Here is an 18,234-nt window from a genome sequence, read left to right on the forward strand (position 1 = left end):
TCTAAAGATCCAGCACCACTGCTAGGCTGAATTCTACAATTTGTGGATCAATGTTCCACAACGGTGACAGTTGTAAATTTTTTTTTGTTCATTCATCCGTGTCTTGTTGGTCTTGTAATGTGAAACCAAAATAACTTTTACTTTTGCGTCATGAAGTAGTGATTTTAAACATCTGAGTAAATTCAACGAATACTGAGGAAATATTCTAAAATGTGTTACAAATATTGGAAGCGTAGCTGTTGATCTTTAGTGGCCGCGTCGATATCTGTGGCTAGTTGTTTTCCCGATTTTCCGTTTCATAGCTAGATGCCCGGACATAAACAGGCGAAAACATGAAGAAATTGACGGGAACCTTCCGGTCTACCCAATGGGACCCGTATCTACTCACTTCGCAGATCATTGCCATGCAAGCGCTGCTCTACGTCAGTCTCGGTTCGATCATGTTCATGATGGATTATTTTGCCGAGGCGAACCATACGCTGGATCATCTGTTCGAGTATCACGTAAGTTAACAGGACTAATGTAAACTATGCCCCACCTACAGGGTTCAAGCCTTCAAGTTATTGTTCCTGCATAGGGCTAAATCCTAAAATCTTAATAGATAAAAAATAGAGTATTAAGAATTTTGGATAGATTTCTTTCCTTCAGTAATAGATCCGTTTCCGAGTTGAAGGAAGCTTATCTGAACGATCAGATACAATCTTTTTGTTCGTTCGCACTGCAAGTTTCCGCTTGTGGGGCGAACCACACTCTGACCTTATGTGTGGAGATGCAACTCTATCTGTATCTACCTACCACTTTCTAGAAGTTGATCCGTGCTCGAACAAAAATTTGGTATGTGGTATTTTTACCATCTTTCATTTATTCTAACTTTCCATCCATCTATAAAATTTCATAATCTTAAGATGTTTTTTCATTAAAAGGACATCACTTTTCACCGATCAGGCCAATAAAATAAAGTTTAGAAATTATGTTCATCAAGTGATGTCGTGAGACGGGATACTATGTAAATAAAATAAAAATACTTTGAAAATTCGTCAAAACATCTGTGTTTCGTAAAAATCTAAAGATGCTAAAATGTGCCAAATCACGTCAACTTTACAATTCCCTTTTAAAAATTTATCTGGTTTGGCTAAAACAATTTTAACGGTTCATTGATTGAAAAGTAAGGTTTTCACACCACTTTTTTACATTTTTTGTGGTCATGATTGCTGATTGGAAATCGGTAGACGTCTCTTCACGATCAGATCGTTTTGCTTCTTCGGCTAGCAATCTTTGTTTAACTGTTTCCAAGGAAACCTCTTCGTTCACGCTTTCCAGTGCCGTAACGAGTGGATCGTAGGAGTCTGGGAGTGTGTTAAACAATTGCGAAACGATATCCTCTTCTTCCATTTTTGCCCCTGCCGTTTTCAGCTTCCTAACCAGCCCGTCAAATTCAACCAGGTGGCTCCGCATGTCACCACCTTCCTTCAACCGTAGCCTGGACAGCTGCTTCCGCGTGATGGTCCGATCAGCAACACACTTTTTGGCATGGAAGAAGAGGATATCGTTTCGCAATTGTTTAACACACTCCCAGACTCCTACGATCCACTCGTTACGGCACTGGAAAGCGTGAACGAAGAGGTTTCCTTGGAAACAGTTAAACAAAGATTGCTAGCCGAAGAAGCAAAACGATCTGATCGTGAAGAGACGTCTACCGATTTCCAATCAGCTTTTTCTGGAAACCGTTACGGTAGAAAACAAGGACCGCAAATGAGAGGCAAATGCCACAGGTGTGGTAAGTCAGGACATTGGAAACGAGATTGCAAGAATGAACCGGAAGAAAATGAAAACGGATCGAACTTGGCGAGCAATCGATCTGTTAGTTTCTGTTGGAATCGAATGCAAAAATAAAACACTTGGTTTGATTCCAGGTTAAAGATAATTTTATTGAACATCATCTCGTCAGGTCATTATAAGCGAACGTGTTGCTCTATCGATTGTTAGAGAGTTTTCGGTGTTTCTCATTTCTATATTCGCCTACCTATAGCACACACTTATACGCTGCCGCGCACGTATTGCACAGCTTTAAGTTTCCCACCTAAAGCTTCCCATGCATACTGCATACAATCGCATGCTGGCGCTCAAGATGTAATAGGCTGTTGTCAATCTATTTGCTACCTATCTATAGTATATATTGTGATGAATGACAAATTGGTTTTGATTACAGTTCACTTTCTAATTAAACTTAGTGCAGTGAAATGTTACTTTTAACACTTCCCCACAATTTGCACATTCAGCATATTCAACAGTCGTCGATGCGTATTTTTAGGTAACCCCTTGGTAAACGCGTCGGCTGGTTGATCTACACTCGGGATGAATTGCAGCTTGACTCGCCCTTGCTTGATGAGGTCCCGTATGAAGAGATATTTGATATCTAGATGTTTCATCCTCTGGTGTGATCTTGGTTCCTCTGCTATGCTTATGCACGGAATGCTGTCCTCCATTATAATGAATGGTGTTATAACCACATCCAATTCATTAAGAAGTTTTGTTATCCACATCCCTTCTTTGGCAGCAGCACATAGTGCAATTAGTTCTGCTTCACTCGTTGATAGGCTGATTGTTGGCTGTCGTTTCGTTGACCACGAAATCAGATTTCCATAAAGTTGATATGCATATCCTGATACCGACTTCCTGTCGTCTGGATCATTTGCAAAATCCGCATCTCCAAATCCAACTAATGCAGGTCTATCGTTGTGTTTTGCATACACAATCTTCGTGTTACTTGTTCCTCTCAAGTATCGCAGAATCCGTTTTAATCCTGACCAATGCCAATCTGTTGCGCAGTTTGTATACTTGCTCAGAGTACTCACTGCAGCACAGATATCTGGTCTTGATGTCAACGAGAGATATTGAAGGCATCCTATCAATTCTCTATATGGTTGATCAGTAAGTTTCCCTTCTGATTTTGACCATTTAGTGTTATTATCCAGAGGTGTCCCCACTGGTTTACACTCAGCCATTCCAAATCTTTCGAGAAGTTTCTCAACATATCGCTTTTGAGAAATCTCGATAATTTGATTTTCAAAATCACGGTTGATTTCCATTCCCAGGAAATGCTTTACTTCGGAAAGGTCTTTCATTTGGAATAACCTTCCAAGTTTTTCCTTTATCCATGATATTTCATCTATGTTCTTAGCAATTAACAAAATGTCATCTACATAGAGTATAAGAATTATCCCCTTGGATTTCGATTTGTAAATACAACAATCGTTTTTAAGTGAAACAAATCCAAGTTCTTCCATAGCATCATTGAAACGTTTGTTCCATGATCTACTTGCTTGCTTTAGTCCATACAAGCTCTTATTCAGACGAACAATCTGACTTTGTCCGTCTTCATTGAGTGGCAATTTCATGAAGATTTCCTCTTCCAATTGTCCATTCAAAAATGCTGTTTTTACATCCATTTGGTGTACAAGTAGTTTATGTTCGTTTGCAAGTGCAAGTGCCAAACGAACGCTTTCGAGCTTTGCAACAGGCGCGAATGTTTCAATATAGTCGAATCCTGGTCGCTGTGAACATCCTTTAGCCACTAACCGTGCCTTGTGCCTTCCATCTTCTTTTAACGAGAAGATCCATTTTGAGTATATTGGCTTTACTCCTTTTGGTATACAGTTAACCACTGTCCAAGTATTGTTGCTATGCAATGCATCTAGCTCTTCTTTGAGTGCTTGCTTCCATTCCTCCCAGTCCACTAGTTCTTTCAAGTCTTTGATGTTTTGTGGAATTTCTCCATTTTGAATTGAAGCCATTCTTGCTGAGTAGTCCGAAAACCAATGGGGTGGTTTTCTATTCCTCTGGCTCCGTCTCAATTCTTGTTGATCTGCATCTTCCTCTCCATTAGCTTGACTATCATTTGCGCTTTCGTAATCAGTTTCGCCAACTGATTCCTCCAATGCATCCTGATGCTCAACTGGATCTGGATTCCGTTCAACTATGGTATCATCTTCTATTTGATCTTCATCAGATGGTGATCCTTGACTATCATCTTGATCCTCTTCACTAAGATCTTCATAGTTATCCTTGAATTGAAATTGTGTGTATATTGTCAAATCCTGTTCCCCAGGATTGACTTCATCCAATCCATTTCCACGATAAACCATGACCGATTCGTCGAATACAACGTTTCTACCAATTTCAATAGAATGTGTTTCGTCATTCCACAATCTAAAACCATTGTTTGCGTATCCCACAAAAATCAATGATTTAGTCTTGGAATCCAATTTTTGACGTTTCTCCTTTGGGACTTGCTTGAATGCTCTGCATCCAAAGATTCTCAAATGTTTCAAATTGGGTCGTCTTTTAAACCACATTTCATAAGGAGTTTTATCTGACTCTAACCCTTTTGTTGGAGATCGGTTCAAGAGATATGTTGCAGCATTTAATGCCTCACCCCACATATCTTTAGGTAACCCGCTTTCATGAAGCATTGCTCTTACCTTTTCCATCAATGATCTATTCATCCTTTCACTGACTCCGTTTTGCTGAGGAGTATATGGAACTGTATAAATCATTTGAATTCCGTTTTCCTTACAGTATCTTTGGAATTCGTTGCTTGTGTATTCTCCGCCATTATCACATCGCAGCATTGAAATACGAGTTTCAAAATATGCTGATGCCATGGCTTCATACTCCTTGAATCTCTCAAAGACTTCAGACTTATGTTTCATCAGGTAAACTACGACAAAATGCGTATAGTCATCGATAAAAGTTACAAAATAGCGATAACCATCGTATGTTTCCTGCTCCATGTTCCCACAGACATCTGAGTGTATTAATTCTAATGGTCGTTTCGATCTTGGCGATTTCATACCCTGAAATTTGAAAGCAGCTTGCTTCCCTGCCAAACAACCATTACATACGTCAGTCTGATTTTTCTTTTCAGAAGATAGATTGATTCCCTCAACCATACCTTTTCTAATGAGTTTCTCCAAACTAGTAGTACTTAGATGTCCTAGTCTTTTATGCCATGTCTCGAGACTCACCTGTTTTCCAAAATATGCTGATCCGTTTGCATCTTCTTCGGACTTTCCATCCCAAATGCAATCAATGTAGAATAAACCATCAGTGAATCTACCTTCACCGATTACCTCATCTTGGTATTCAAAGATAACCTCTTTGTCTGAAAAAGTAACCCTTTTCCCATGAAGACTTGCCCTTCTAACCGAAAGTAAATTTTCTTCAAGATTAGGAATGAAAAGAACATTGTACAATTCCAATTTCTTTATTAAATTCTTGCCAACCACAGATTTCAGCCGCAACTTACCCATCTTCGTAGCCCGAAGATTCTCGCCACTTTTGGCTGTGGAGATCATCAGTGGTTCCGGAAGATCCTTCACGTCATCCAGCAGGCGCTGGTCGTTGACCATGTGGTCGCTCGCACCAGAGTCGACCACGAAACGAACCCGTCTGGTCCGCTTGATCATCTTCGTTTTTGTCATCATGGCGTGGGGTCGTTTGTTGTCATTCTTTTTCTGTTCCTTCTGGTATTTTTCCTTCTCCTGCGCTTTGAACTTCTTCATCAAAGGGCACTTGTTGTAAAAATGCCCCGTTTCGTTGCAGCCGAAACAACGCGTGGTTTTCTTCTTTGATGCAAGGGCTACGTTCGGCGAATTCTTTTCCCTCGCCATGTCTTCCCCAGCTTCTGCATCAAAGAACATCCGTTTTATTTCGGTAGTGGTTTTTCCGCACAGGTCTTCATTCGACAACACAAGTAACGCTCCTTTGACATGCTTGTATCGCTCTGGAATGGCACTAATCAATGCGTGGACCTTTTCCTCCTTTGAGATTCCGCAATTCATCCGCTCCAATTCCCGGACGATTATATCGTACTCATCGAAAATCGTCCTCAGAGGAGCATCGCGATGACGATATTTGATTGAGAACAGCCTTTCTCTCATGTTGACGAGTGCAGCAGTGCCCGCCTTCTCGTAGGTTTTAATCAACACGTCCATGGCTTCCTTGGCGTAGTTAAGGCCAATTAATTTGTTCAGGACTTCGTTGTTTACAAGCATGACGATTTCGTCGAGTGCTTCGACGTCATCGTCCAGCCGTTTCTGAAGTTTCGTCTTCCTTGCGGCTTCTTGCTCCGGAGTAGCACCTGCAACCGCTTCGTAATACTCTTCTTCGTTCGGAGTCCGGGTGAGTGTATGGAGCAGCTTGAGCTTCGCCAATCGGTTCTGGATGCGCCATTTCCACGGTCCAAAATTCGCTTCGGTACCGTCGAAAACGTTGGCTCGCTCCGCTTGCAGAACAGTGGTAGCGTAGGGTAAGGTGCGCTCGAAAGTTCCCCTTTCGAAGCCACCGTTCCTACGTCCAGCCATTGTTCGGAGTTGTCGTCCTGCCCTGTTCCGATGTATGCGTCACTCGGTGTCTGCTTCCTCGATGACTATCAGTCTACCACTGATCAAGATCTGCTGCTTCCAGTTAACCACTGGTTTAAGATAACCGCTCCAAGCTCTGCTACTCCTACCAGTTGACCACTGGTTTTTCTGGTCCACTCCAAGGGCTGCTGCTCTTACCAGTTAACCACTGGTTATTATAGTACGATGTACTGTCCGAAGTCTCAGTTGACCACTGGGCCCATAACCTTTTGTTGGAATCGAATGCAAAAATAAAACACTTGGTTTGATTCCAGGTTAAAGATAATTTTATTGAACATCATCTCGTCAGGTCATTATAAGCGAACGTGTTGCTCTATCGATTGTTAGAGAGTTTTCGGTGTTTCTCATTTCTATATTCGCCTACCTATAGCACACACTTATACGCTGCCGCGCACGTATTGCACAGCTTTAAGTTTCCCACCTAAAGCTTCCCATGCATACTGCATACAATCGCATGCTGGCGCTCAAGATGTAATAGGCTGTTGTCAATCTATTTGCTACCTATCTATAGTATATATTGTGATGAATGACAAATTGGTTTTGATTACAGTTCACTTTCTAATTAAACTTAGTGCAGTGAAATGTTACTTTTAACAGTTTCATGGCCGGGTGGGATTCATATTCCGGAAGTAATCAACGATGTGTGGTGTTCAAGCTGGACTCTGGTTGTAGTGACCATCTCATTAGCAACAGGTCGCTCCTTACATCAAGTCGTGATCTGAAGGATCGGATTAGCATCAACGTAGCAAAGAAGGGACAGGTTATGTTTGCCAGAACGAGCGGCGAAATCAGCGGGAGAAGTAACAAAAATTTCACCTTCCACATGAAAGACGTGCTGGTTGTCTCTGACCTACGGGAAAATTTAATGTCCGTGAAGAAATTAGCCAAAGCGGGAGTCTGCGTCATCTTTTCTGGGCGCTCAGTGATTCTGAAGAAGGGCTTCGATGTTTTGGCCACAGGAAGACTCCATGGAAATTTCTACGAAATTGAATTGTTCGTCGAGGAGAGACAGGCAAACTTGTGCGAGCTAGAGGGGGATCCGGATGTTGGAGCAGAATCAATAGTCGACGAAAATGTATCTGGCGATTCAGTCGATGACGTTTACCACGAACACGCAACACCGGAAGCGCTCCCTTCGCACTCAGAACGACGTGACATTTCTGGATGTTCGACGTCGAGGTCCAGCGAATGGGAGCGCGGGCTCCCTGAGGTAAATGATACAGAGGAGGATGAACTGCAATCAACACAGAAAAATCACGAAGAGCGGTTCGTGAAAGGCCCAAGCAGTTTGAAAACTCAAATGTACAATTGGACGTCCGACGTAAATAATGGCTGTAGGAATGCTGGTCGATTGAAAATAAGGCGAAAGACCAAGAGACTGCAGTCAGACAACGACAACAGGTTCATTGCCATGGGCAAGTTGTTAAAAATGTGTGATTCTAAGGGAACAAGACCACACACAAACCGATTCTTTGAAAGGATCGGAATAGACGATCGAGAGGGGGTGTTGAGATCATAGTAGCGATCGCCTCATCACCAACCAAGCCATTGCTAAGAGCAACCTAACAAACCGTTGTTACCTAGCTGTTATTTTTCAGTCCAATCTCAATAGCCGTTCGAACCAGTCGAAATACACTTAAGCTCTGCAAATTAATAAACGCGTTTTCCTATTGATTTGCAGAGCTTAAGTGTATTTCGACTGGTTCGAACGGCTATTGAGATTGGACTGAAAAATAACAGCTAGGTAACAACGGTTTGTTAGGTTGCTCTTAGCAATGGCTTGGTTGGTGATGAGGCGATCGCTACTATGATCTCAACAATGATCATAAAAAAATAAACTTCAGCTTTCTTGAACATTAATTGAAATTTTTTTCGAGCATCATGTTTTTTTTTGTGATTTTTTTTAACACTGAATAACGGAAATCTGAATTGTTGTAGCGAAATATTGATATTTGAATTACATTACGTAATTCCTAATACTATAAATTTTGTACAAATCAGTTAAAAATACACGAGAGATATAGCGGTTTCAGTCAGGAGCGTCAAATTGACACACCAGGAAATCTAACAGGTAAAAGTTTCTGGGACGGATGAGGGTTAAAATACCCGAAAACCGATTAAAAATCATGCTAGGAATAGTTTAAAATGATTCAGATTAATTATTCAATACATTTATCCCCATAGACAGCCGTTCTACGCTAGATTGTCCCATGTGACTTTTGGGTCATTTTCACTGCAAACTGCTTATTTTGGTGTTATCTTTCGAATACAATCAAAAACAAGTAAGGTACAACGGGGAAAGTGGGAACGGTTTTTCGTATCGTTCATCTTTAAAAAATCAATAAAAATGAGCAGTGGATCAATTTAAATAAAATCTTTGTGAATTGTCATTTTTTTTTGTCTCATCTTACCAAATAACTAAACGAGAAAAACGTGATCAAAGTTGCAGATATCGCACGTTTTCGGTATTTTTTTTTTACCTCGATGTCATAGATAACTGAAGTACATGACCTTGATAAAATTTTATTAGAACTAGTTTTCCAATAAAAATCAGTTTGTGCACACTTATGCCGCGAAATTCCATGAATAGTCGAAAAATAAACGCATATTTGTCACACCGCGAACGTTTCCCAAGGTGTTCTTGTTTGTTTTGACATTTCGTGCGCGATGCTTGTGTTTTATTGGGGGTATTCTTTTCTCGTGATCTGCAGTTTAAATGGAAGCAAACATGTCTGGATTAGACTATTTGAAGCTTCATGGACAATCTAGTGACCAAGAATATGACTTTTGCGGTTCGATCAGGAAAACGGAACAGTAGAGCACTCAGCAAACGGAAATTACCGAGTTCGGTAATTTTTTTACCGAAATCCTAACATGTGTAAATCGTTAAACTGTTCGGTAATTTTTTCGGTAAAAAATAAACGAACATCGGTAAATCGATTCTTCATTTACCGATGTTCGTTTATTTTTTACCGAAAAAATTACCGAACAGTTTAACGATTTACACATGTTAGGATTTCGGTAAAAAAATTACCGAACTCAGTAATTTTCGTTTACTGTACAGTTTCCGGCAGCGTATTTAGACAGTTTGCAGCAAGGCAATTTTTTTCCAACGTGTTTTCGGCAGCTGTGATGAAAATATTTCAACCGTAAAAGGAGGTGATACAGAAGAGATCAACCAATCCGGACAAGGCCCTGGAGAAAGTTCCGCTGGAATATGCAATGACATATTATTAATGGAAATAATGAATATTGTGAAACAGACAGCTCTGGTAGTTTTTTCGAAGTGCGTCCAAATCTGAAACCCGAAAAAAACCAAAAAAGCAATGAAATGGTCTGCAAAACAACGTCGTCGATCGCACATGGCCATCTTGAACATTTGCGGATGCCGGAAAAAGTGTAACGAGAATTTCACGCGGGACGACAAATTACAGCTCCATCAGGCATTCTGGGATTTGGATAATGTCGGCCAAGGAAATTTAATCAGACAATACGCCCATCCACCTGTTACTCGGGGCCGGAAGCGTAAGGTGATGATGGACGAGGTAAAGCATGTTTCATTTACGTGCACTCTTCCAAGCGCCAGCAACGAACCCGTAGCAGTTCGCAGGAGTTTTTTAAGGAAAAAAATTTAAATGTAACCATAGACTCTAAATACGGTCTCGTCCAACTTCCCAATTCCTTTATCTATAGGTTTCCCCGCGGTGAGAAGTTCTGGCCTACAAAGAGTCCTGTAATTTCTCACAAGTTGCAGCATAAAAAAGGTCGATTTTGAGATAATCATGCCAAACGATTTTTCATATTACAAACTCTCTTTAGTATTTTTTTCAAATCTGTTTATCTTCATTTGCATACTTTTAAGTTCTAAGAGGTGCACATTCGCGACAAGCGGAAAACAAAAAATCTTATCTTATGCACTTATTGCGCCCTTTGATTCCAAGGGTTCATGTTCCTACTATACATAGTGAATTTTTGCTTCGATTTCCAGCAAAAAATTACTGGAAACATCCAGCAATTTTTGCTGGAAACCAGCTAACATGGTTCGTTTTGCTGACTTTTCCAGCACTTTTTTGCTAGAAAATTTTCCAGAAATTTATCCGTATTGCTGGAAAATCAGCAATCGTTCAGTCAGATTAAGAATTTGTTCATTTTTTAAGGTAAAATTCAATTGGCTGAAAATGGAACGACTCGGTGAGTAGATGCTTCCGGTGCTTTAAATGTTGACTAATAATAAATCTAACGGCTTTATATGTACATTTTACAGAGTGAATTTGATAATTCGATGTTATGAGCAGAGGATGATCAGACGCAGCCAAGATTTCTATTCGCCGAATGGTTGTAAAAAATTATAACACTATGGTTTTTTTTATGAATAAATAAATTATGTTGAACGAAATCATTTATTTTTGCCGATACTTCCAGAAATTCATGTTGCTTAAATTTTTGCTGGAAAGTCAGCGGGACAAAAAACATCAAAATTTTGCTGATTTCTGACAGAAAAAATGCTGTTTAGAAACAGAATTCCCGAAAATACAAAATTTTTCTATTTTGTTTTGAATACCTACCTCTAATATAGTTTCAGATGGTCTCTAATATTATCACTGCTGCAAAATTCTCATAAATTATCCATATTTCGCGCATATGCTTCATTGATTTTTAAATAGGGTTTCTTGATAGATCGATAGAAAAAAATCCGCAGAATTAGACTGGACACATTGAAGATTAAAAAATTAAAATCTTCTTAAATATGCTATTACTTTTTGGTTTAGTTTTGAAATAATATTTATAATTTTTTTTTATTTACATAGTCTACCGTCTCACGACATAACTTGACGAACATAATTCCTATAATTCACTCGGTCCATGGCAACCGTTCTCCAATTTCTCGGGCACCCCACGTTCGCCAGATCACGCTCCAGTTGGTCTAACCACCTCGCTCGTTGCGCCCCCTACCGGATTCGTAGCGAACACCTGTTTTGCAGGACAGTCGTCCGGCATTCTCGCAACATGTCCCGCCCAGCGTATCCGGCCAACTTTCACCACCTTCTGGATACTGGGTTCGCCGTAGATTCGCGCGAGCTCTTGGTTCATCCTTTGCCTCCACACTCCGTACTCCTGTACGCCGCCAAAGATGGTTCTTAACACTCGTCGCTCGAATATTCCGAGTGTACGCAGGTCCTCCTAGAGCAATATCCATGTCTCGTGCCCGTAGAGAACAACTGGTCTAATGAGCGTCATATATAGGTTACACTTCGTGCGAGGGCTAAGTCTTCTCGACCGCAGTTGCTTGTGGAGTCCATAGTAGGCACGACTTCCGCTGATAATTCGCCTCCGGATCTCACGGCTGGTGTCATTGTCTGCGGTCACCAGTGAGCCGAGATAGACAAAGTCTTCGACTATCTCCAGCTCGTCGCCGTCGATCGTGACCTTGTTATTACTGGACAAGCGGGTTCGGTCGGTCTCGGATCCGCAGGCCAGCATATACTTCGTCTTAGACGTATTAATCATCAACCCAATCCTTCCTGCTTCGCGTTTCAGTTTGCGGTAGATCTCCTCCACCGCCGCAGATGATCTGCCGACTATATCAATGTCATAGGCAAAGCAGATAAGTTGACTGGATCTGTTGAAAATCGTGCCCCGCATTTCGCCCACCGCTCGTCGAATAACACCTTCTAGCGCCACGTTGAACATCATGCAGAATAGACCATCACCTTGTCGAATCCCGCGATTCGAAGGAACTCGACAATTCACCCGAAATCCGCACACAGCACTGCGTTCCATCCATCGTCGCCTTGATCAGTCTGATCAGTTTCCCGGAAAAGCCGTTCTCGTTCATGATTTTCCATAGCTCGTTACGGTCGATCGTATCGTATGCGGCTTTGAAGTCGATGAATAGATGGTGCGTAGGGACTTGGTGTTCCCGGCATTTTTGGAGGATTTGCCGTAATGTGAATATCTGGTCCGTCGTTGACCGTCCCTCCATGAAGCCGGCCTGATGACTTGCCATGAATCTGTTTGCTTGTGGCGTTAGGCGGCGGAGTAGGATTCGGGACAACACTTTGTAGGCGGCATTGAGGACAGTGATCGCTCGGTAGTTCTCACAGTCCAATTTGTCGCCCTTCTTGTAGATGGGGCATATTACCCCCTCCTTCCACTCCTTCGGTAGCTGTTCTATGTCCCAGATCCGGACTATCAACCGGTGTAGGCAATCGGCCAACATGTCCGGGCCCATTTCGATGAGTTCAGCTGCGATGCCATCCTTCCCAGCCGACTTGTTTCTGTTCAGCTGGCGAATGGCTTCCTTAACTTCACTCATCGTTGGGAGTGGCTCCTCCACGTCGTTGGCTACGCCGGCGATGTACCTTCCCTCACCGTCTTGATCTCCTGTATGTGCGCCGTTCAGGTGTTCATCGAAGTGCTGCCTCTACCTTTTGATCACCTCATGATTGTCCGTCAGGATACCCCCGTCCTTATCCCGGTACATTTTGGCTTGCGGCACGAAGCATTTGCGGGATGCGTTGAGTTTCTGATAAAACTTTCGTGTTTCTTGGGAACGATGCAGCTGCTCCAGCTCCTCGAGCTCCTCCTACTCCAGGCGGCGCTTTTTCTCCTGGAAAATTCGGACTCGCTGCCTCTTCCGCTGTCGATGATTTTCCACATTTCGACGGGTGCCTCTTTGCACTACTGTCGCCCGCGCGGCATTCTCTTCGTCCATCACTCCTCGTCGAACCAGTCGTTACTTCGAGTACGCTCCACATAACCGATGACGTTCTCCGCAGCACTGTTGATGGCTGTTTTGATGGTATCCCAACAGTCCTCGAGAGGGGCTTCGTCAAGCTCGCCCTCTGCCGGCAGCGCTGCTTCGACCGATTGCGCGTAGTCTGCCGCGACCTCAGGTTGCTTCAGTCGTGCGGTTTCATGTGTTGTTCACTACGGAGAGTTTTGGGCGCATCTTCATCATCACCAGATAGTGGTCTGACTCGATGTTGGCGCCTCGACAGGATCTGACGTCGATGATGTCCGAGAAGTGCCGGCTGTTAATCAAAACGTGGTCGATCTGTGATTGCGTTTGGTACGGTGATCTCCAGGTGTACTTGTGTGGGAGGCGGTGCTGGAAAAAGGTACTACGTACGGCTATTCGTTTGGAGGTGGCGAAATCAATAAGTCTGAGGCCGTTTTCGTTGGTCAGCTGGTGCGCACTGAACCTTCCAATTGTCGGTTTGAATTCCTCCTCCTGGCCGACCTGAGCATTAAAATCCCCGATGACGATCTTGATATCATGTTTTGGGCAACGGTCGTATTCACGCTCCAGCTGCGCGTAAAATTCGTCTTTGTCGTCACCGGTACTTCCGAGGTGAGGGCTGTGCACGTTGATGATGCTGATGTTGAAAAACCGGCCCTTGATTTTCAACCGGCACATTCGTGAGTTGATCGGCCACCACCCGATCACGCGCTTTTGCATCTTTCCCATCACTATAAAAGCTGTTCCAAGCTCGTGTGTGTTGCCGCAGCTCTGGTAGATGGCACGACCATCTGGATACGTTCGTACCGTGGAGCCCTTCCAGCATACCTCCTGCAGCGCTACGATGTCGAATTTGCGGCTCTTCAATTCGTTGGAGAGCACGTGGGTACTGCCCACAAAATTTAGAGATCGGCAGTTCCATGTTCGAGGTTTCCAATCGCTAGTCCCTTTTCGTCGCGTGGGTCTTTGCCGATTTCCATCCGAAATTTGTTGTTCGTTATTCGTTGCTTATGTTTTTTAGTAGTCACAGGCTCGCAAGGCCCGCAGCTAACCCCACTATCTCGCAGGAGGACCGTCGTGATGTTGCTGTTTTGGGTCCCGAACACCACCAGGACGTTGTTGCACTCCGCACGCTGCCCCTAACATGGAGAACAGACGCGTACGAAGCCCCCTAACTCATTCTGCATGCGACCAAAGCATCCACCGGGGTTGGGTACCCGATCTCCGCTAAGGTTGCTCGCACCCCAGCTAGTACCACGGGGAGGTAGAGAATCGGAGTTGCAGACAAGAGGTGATATGACCACTACCCGAAGGTTGGGTGTATGGGGTCACGAGTTGCACATTGTCTACCGTTCACTAACCAATGAAATAATATTAAATCTCTTATTTTGTGTATAAGAATCATAATAGGTCAGGGAAAATGTTAAAAATCCAAAATTGAAATTGCTTGGTCATTTATTTTCTGTGGGTTGCCAAAAAAAACCGCTATCAGTGTCCGAAAAATGGCTTGTTTGCTTATTTTTTTATCTATATATATAAAAATGAATGTTTGTCTGTCTGTCTGTTCCCTATAGACTCGGAAACTACTGAACCGATCATCGTCAAATTTGGCATCTGAGGGTTTTTGGGGCCGGAGATGGTTTCTATAACAGTTAAAACCCCATCCGACTTAAGGAAGGGGGGCCTTCCATACAAAATTTGTAGTTTTTCGAAACAAATTAAAGTCATGACATCCATTTTTTCGAGATTTTTTTTCTTTTGGGCGGTTTGTTTTTCGTCTCTATGGTCGAGGCGTCGCGAGAGGATAGTAACCGTAACATAGCATACTGATCAGTGGGAATATTTTGGCGCGTATTTCTCAACCAAGCATATTTTCAATGCAAGGGCTGGCAATATGAAGCCTTGATGTGATTTTTTTTCTACTTGATTCCTGGCTCATTTGTACAGCACCTGGTTATGAATGACGCTTAGATGTGACCCAGTATGACATTTTGCCGATCGAATAAAACATATATACCTACATACATTTTTTTTTGTTAAAATCTAAAATTGAAAAGTCATGGCATCTATTTTTAGAGATTTTCTTTTCTTTGAGGGGTTTGTTTTTCGTCTCTATGGTCAAGCAAACATCGGGACGACGCGTCGTCGCAAGTGGATAGTAACCAAAGTATACTGTTCATTGATCGCTGGAAAAAAATCAACAATAAGGCGCCTGTTTCTGAACCCAGAACCTATATTTCTTATGCACGTGAGGGCGATATGCAATCTAGATGTGCTTTTTCTTGCTTAATTGTACACAGCACGTGGAAATAAATTACGCCTAGATGTGTAACGGATTGATATTTTATCAATCGAATCAAAAGCAATTAAAAGATTTGCAAAAATAATTCCATATTTGTTGTCCATATAGCATTTGTTGTCTAAAAAATATAAATTTAGTTCTGATGCTAATGAAATAATGGTTTGACACTTTGCGGACAATTGAAAAAAAAAACTGAAAGTAAAAAAATTACATATAATTTTTTAACCCATTTTGCCTACAAGGTTATTTTTGAATCATATTGATAACAGAAATATGAATAAGATGTTTTCTACAGAGGTAGATTGGAAACATTTAGTTGAACATGTTAAAATGTACTTAACTGAAAAAGATAATCTAAAAATCCGATCCGACACATGAACTGATCAAGAGCCTTTTCTTTATAAGTGAAAGGTATCAGTGAAATAAACTGATTTTTATTGACCAAAAGTGAGGCCCAAATACACAACTGAAACGAATTTAGAAATGAAAATGGGAGCTTTTTGTTTTAAATAATTCTGAAAAAAAAAACAAAACATCGTACTTTCTGCTTACATACCAATTCAAGTACGTACTTAACATGAAAAGTGTTTTAGTGTTACATGGCTGCATAAAAGAGACTTTTGATCCGCTTCTTTTTTGAAATGTGAGACTTTAGAACTGATATTCAACTGGAAGCAAAATTTTTATGAGAAATTTTTAGTATACTTTTAAAGTGTTCAAAACAATATTCCCTCCTGTCAACTTACACGGTGGGGCAAGGGCAAACGTCAAACTTTTAAGAAATTCATCTTCAAAATTATTCAAAAGACCAGAAGGGGTATTCCGTATGTTGAAACTGAAGCGGATATTTAAAATTCTTAAATGTCTTTGTAATTGAAGGTCATTTGCTTTGAACAGCATTCGTTAAAAGTGGAATAACAAGCATAAATTTATACTGCTGGAATACTGCAGATATATCAATCAAACTTGATAAAACAAACAAAAAGATACACGTATTAAATCTATTTTAAAGCCATTACTCTGTTGCCAACATTTTCAAATATTTGACTTTCAAAGAGAAAATAAAAAACGCGGAGAAATTAATTTGGGGTGCAGCTGATATTTTTTGCTTTAATAAATTTATTAGAAAAAAAGAAATTTGCACTGTATAAAATCGATAATTTTCATACCATGATAAGTGTTGTTTGGGAAAACTTCAAGCTATAAGGTCTCATGTCCACGAGTTTGGCATATGGCGAAAAAAATTTTTAACATAATTTTTGCGCAAAAAGGATAGATATTCAAACTGCTTCGAAGGGTGAAGATGGGGAAAAAGCTGTTTGAAAATGTTTATTTAACTCCAAAAAATACATCATCTAAAGCTAATCAGGGGCTGGAAGTGCTCATAATACAGAATTTTAGGAATATACTCAAAAACTGTCCCGATGTCCATTAAAGAACAATGTGCAATAAATTCCAATATGCGAATCTTTTTCTTTCAATTAGAAATTTATGTTAACTCGAGCCAGGTAAATCAGTCTACCTTCTTTAAGCAGTGGGGGACGAAATTGGAGAAGATGGGGGAGCTCCCATGTAAGATTAAGATAAAGAGCTTTTTAAAAAAAGGGACCATATTTTAAAAGAGGGTTTTTTGCGTACAGATATTTGGCATAACTCAAAAATAGATGTGACAAATGATTTTATGGAAGTTCGTAACTTCCCACTTCGGGAAAAAGGTGGAAAATCCATAAATTTTGACATTATTTAAGTCATTATGAAGCTTTAAAAACAGAGTACAAATTTCAGATCTTGAAAAACAAGTTTAGAGATCAAGCTTCGGTAAATAATATATACCATCTTTGAATTGCAATTCAGAACTCCAGCTGCAGCTCTCATTTCAAAGTTGTTGGTTCTAAACCATGATGTGATTTGATTTTTAAAAAATGCTTACAAAAATCTAAATTTGAATAAATTTTTACATATTACATTTATTTTTGCAAGGTGTAGCAATGCACACCGGGTCAGCTAGTTTGACATAAAAGAAGATAATGATATTTAATGTTTTTAGGCCAGAAAATTTTGAGCCAATAAAAAATAAATTAAGAATTAAAGTACGAGGCTATTGTGTGATGTGCATCTGATATTTCGGCTTCGACGAAAATTAAGTTTAATTCAAATATTAATTCTCTTTTTATTTTGTTTTTTTTTTGTCTTTATTAGTAACTACTTTTAGAGGTTCTAAAAAATTGACTTTTTTTTTCAAATTTTGCAGGAAATACACGTCACAGATCTCGGAGGAAGGTTGGTGATATTCGCCTTCGTCATCAACTCCCTGGTCGGATCCGGCCTGCTGTGGTTCATCGTTCGACGGACCAAACTTTGTCTCGATTTCAGTTTCACCTTCCACTTCATACATCTGATCGTTTGCTGGTGGTATAATAGCGCTTTCCCGTCGACATTCAGCTGGTGGCTGCTCAATGCGGTCTGCACGGCCCTGATGTGCGTATGTGGTGAATTTCTCTGCCTCAAAACGGAACTCCGCGAGATTCCGGTCGGATACTCGGCGCTCAACACGAAGGTCGATTTATAGATTTATGCTGAATTGATTGCAGGTATGTTTGATGCGTATGATGTGAATGAGGGAAATATTTCAATTGTGAATAACGTTAGAACAGCTTTAATTGGTCAGAATGTATTGTTGTGATCGTGATCTGTAAATACACAAAATGCTAAAATGGCAATATTTACAGATTTTACTGTTAAGAATTCTTCGAACGACTTTACAG

The 18,234-nt window shown here is 41.0% G+C and overlaps 1 protein-coding gene across 1 annotated transcript; it reads left to right on the top strand.

The window, feature by feature from the left end:
* The first annotated feature begins 104 nt into the window (after positions 1-104).
* Positions 105-18,226, top strand: LOC129754740 (protein SYS1 homolog). The gene is made up of 2 exons (XM_055750955.1): positions 105-503; positions 17,721-18,226. Exons 1-2 carry the CDS (start codon positions 333-335, stop codon positions 18,036-18,038), a joined length of 489 nt encoding a protein of 162 aa, XP_055606930.1. The 5' UTR covers positions 105-332; the 3' UTR covers positions 18,039-18,226.
* Positions 18,227-18,234: the final 8 nt, after the last annotated feature.

Source organism: Uranotaenia lowii, chromosome 3 (assembly GCF_029784155.1).
Source record: "Uranotaenia lowii strain MFRU-FL chromosome 3, ASM2978415v1, whole genome shotgun sequence".
Taxonomy (NCBI): Eukaryota; Metazoa; Arthropoda; class Insecta; order Diptera; family Culicidae; genus Uranotaenia; species Uranotaenia lowii.

Bases quoted from the DNA above. Each gene is read 5' to 3' on its own strand.
- LOC129754740 (XM_055750955.1), top strand. From the start codon at position 333: ATGAAGAAATTGACGGGAACCTTCCGGTCTACCCAATGGGACCCGTAT. The intron at 504-17,720 runs GTAAGTTAACAG...CAAATTTTGCAG, and splicing joins ATCATCTGTTCGAGTATCAC to GAAATACACGTCACAGATCT.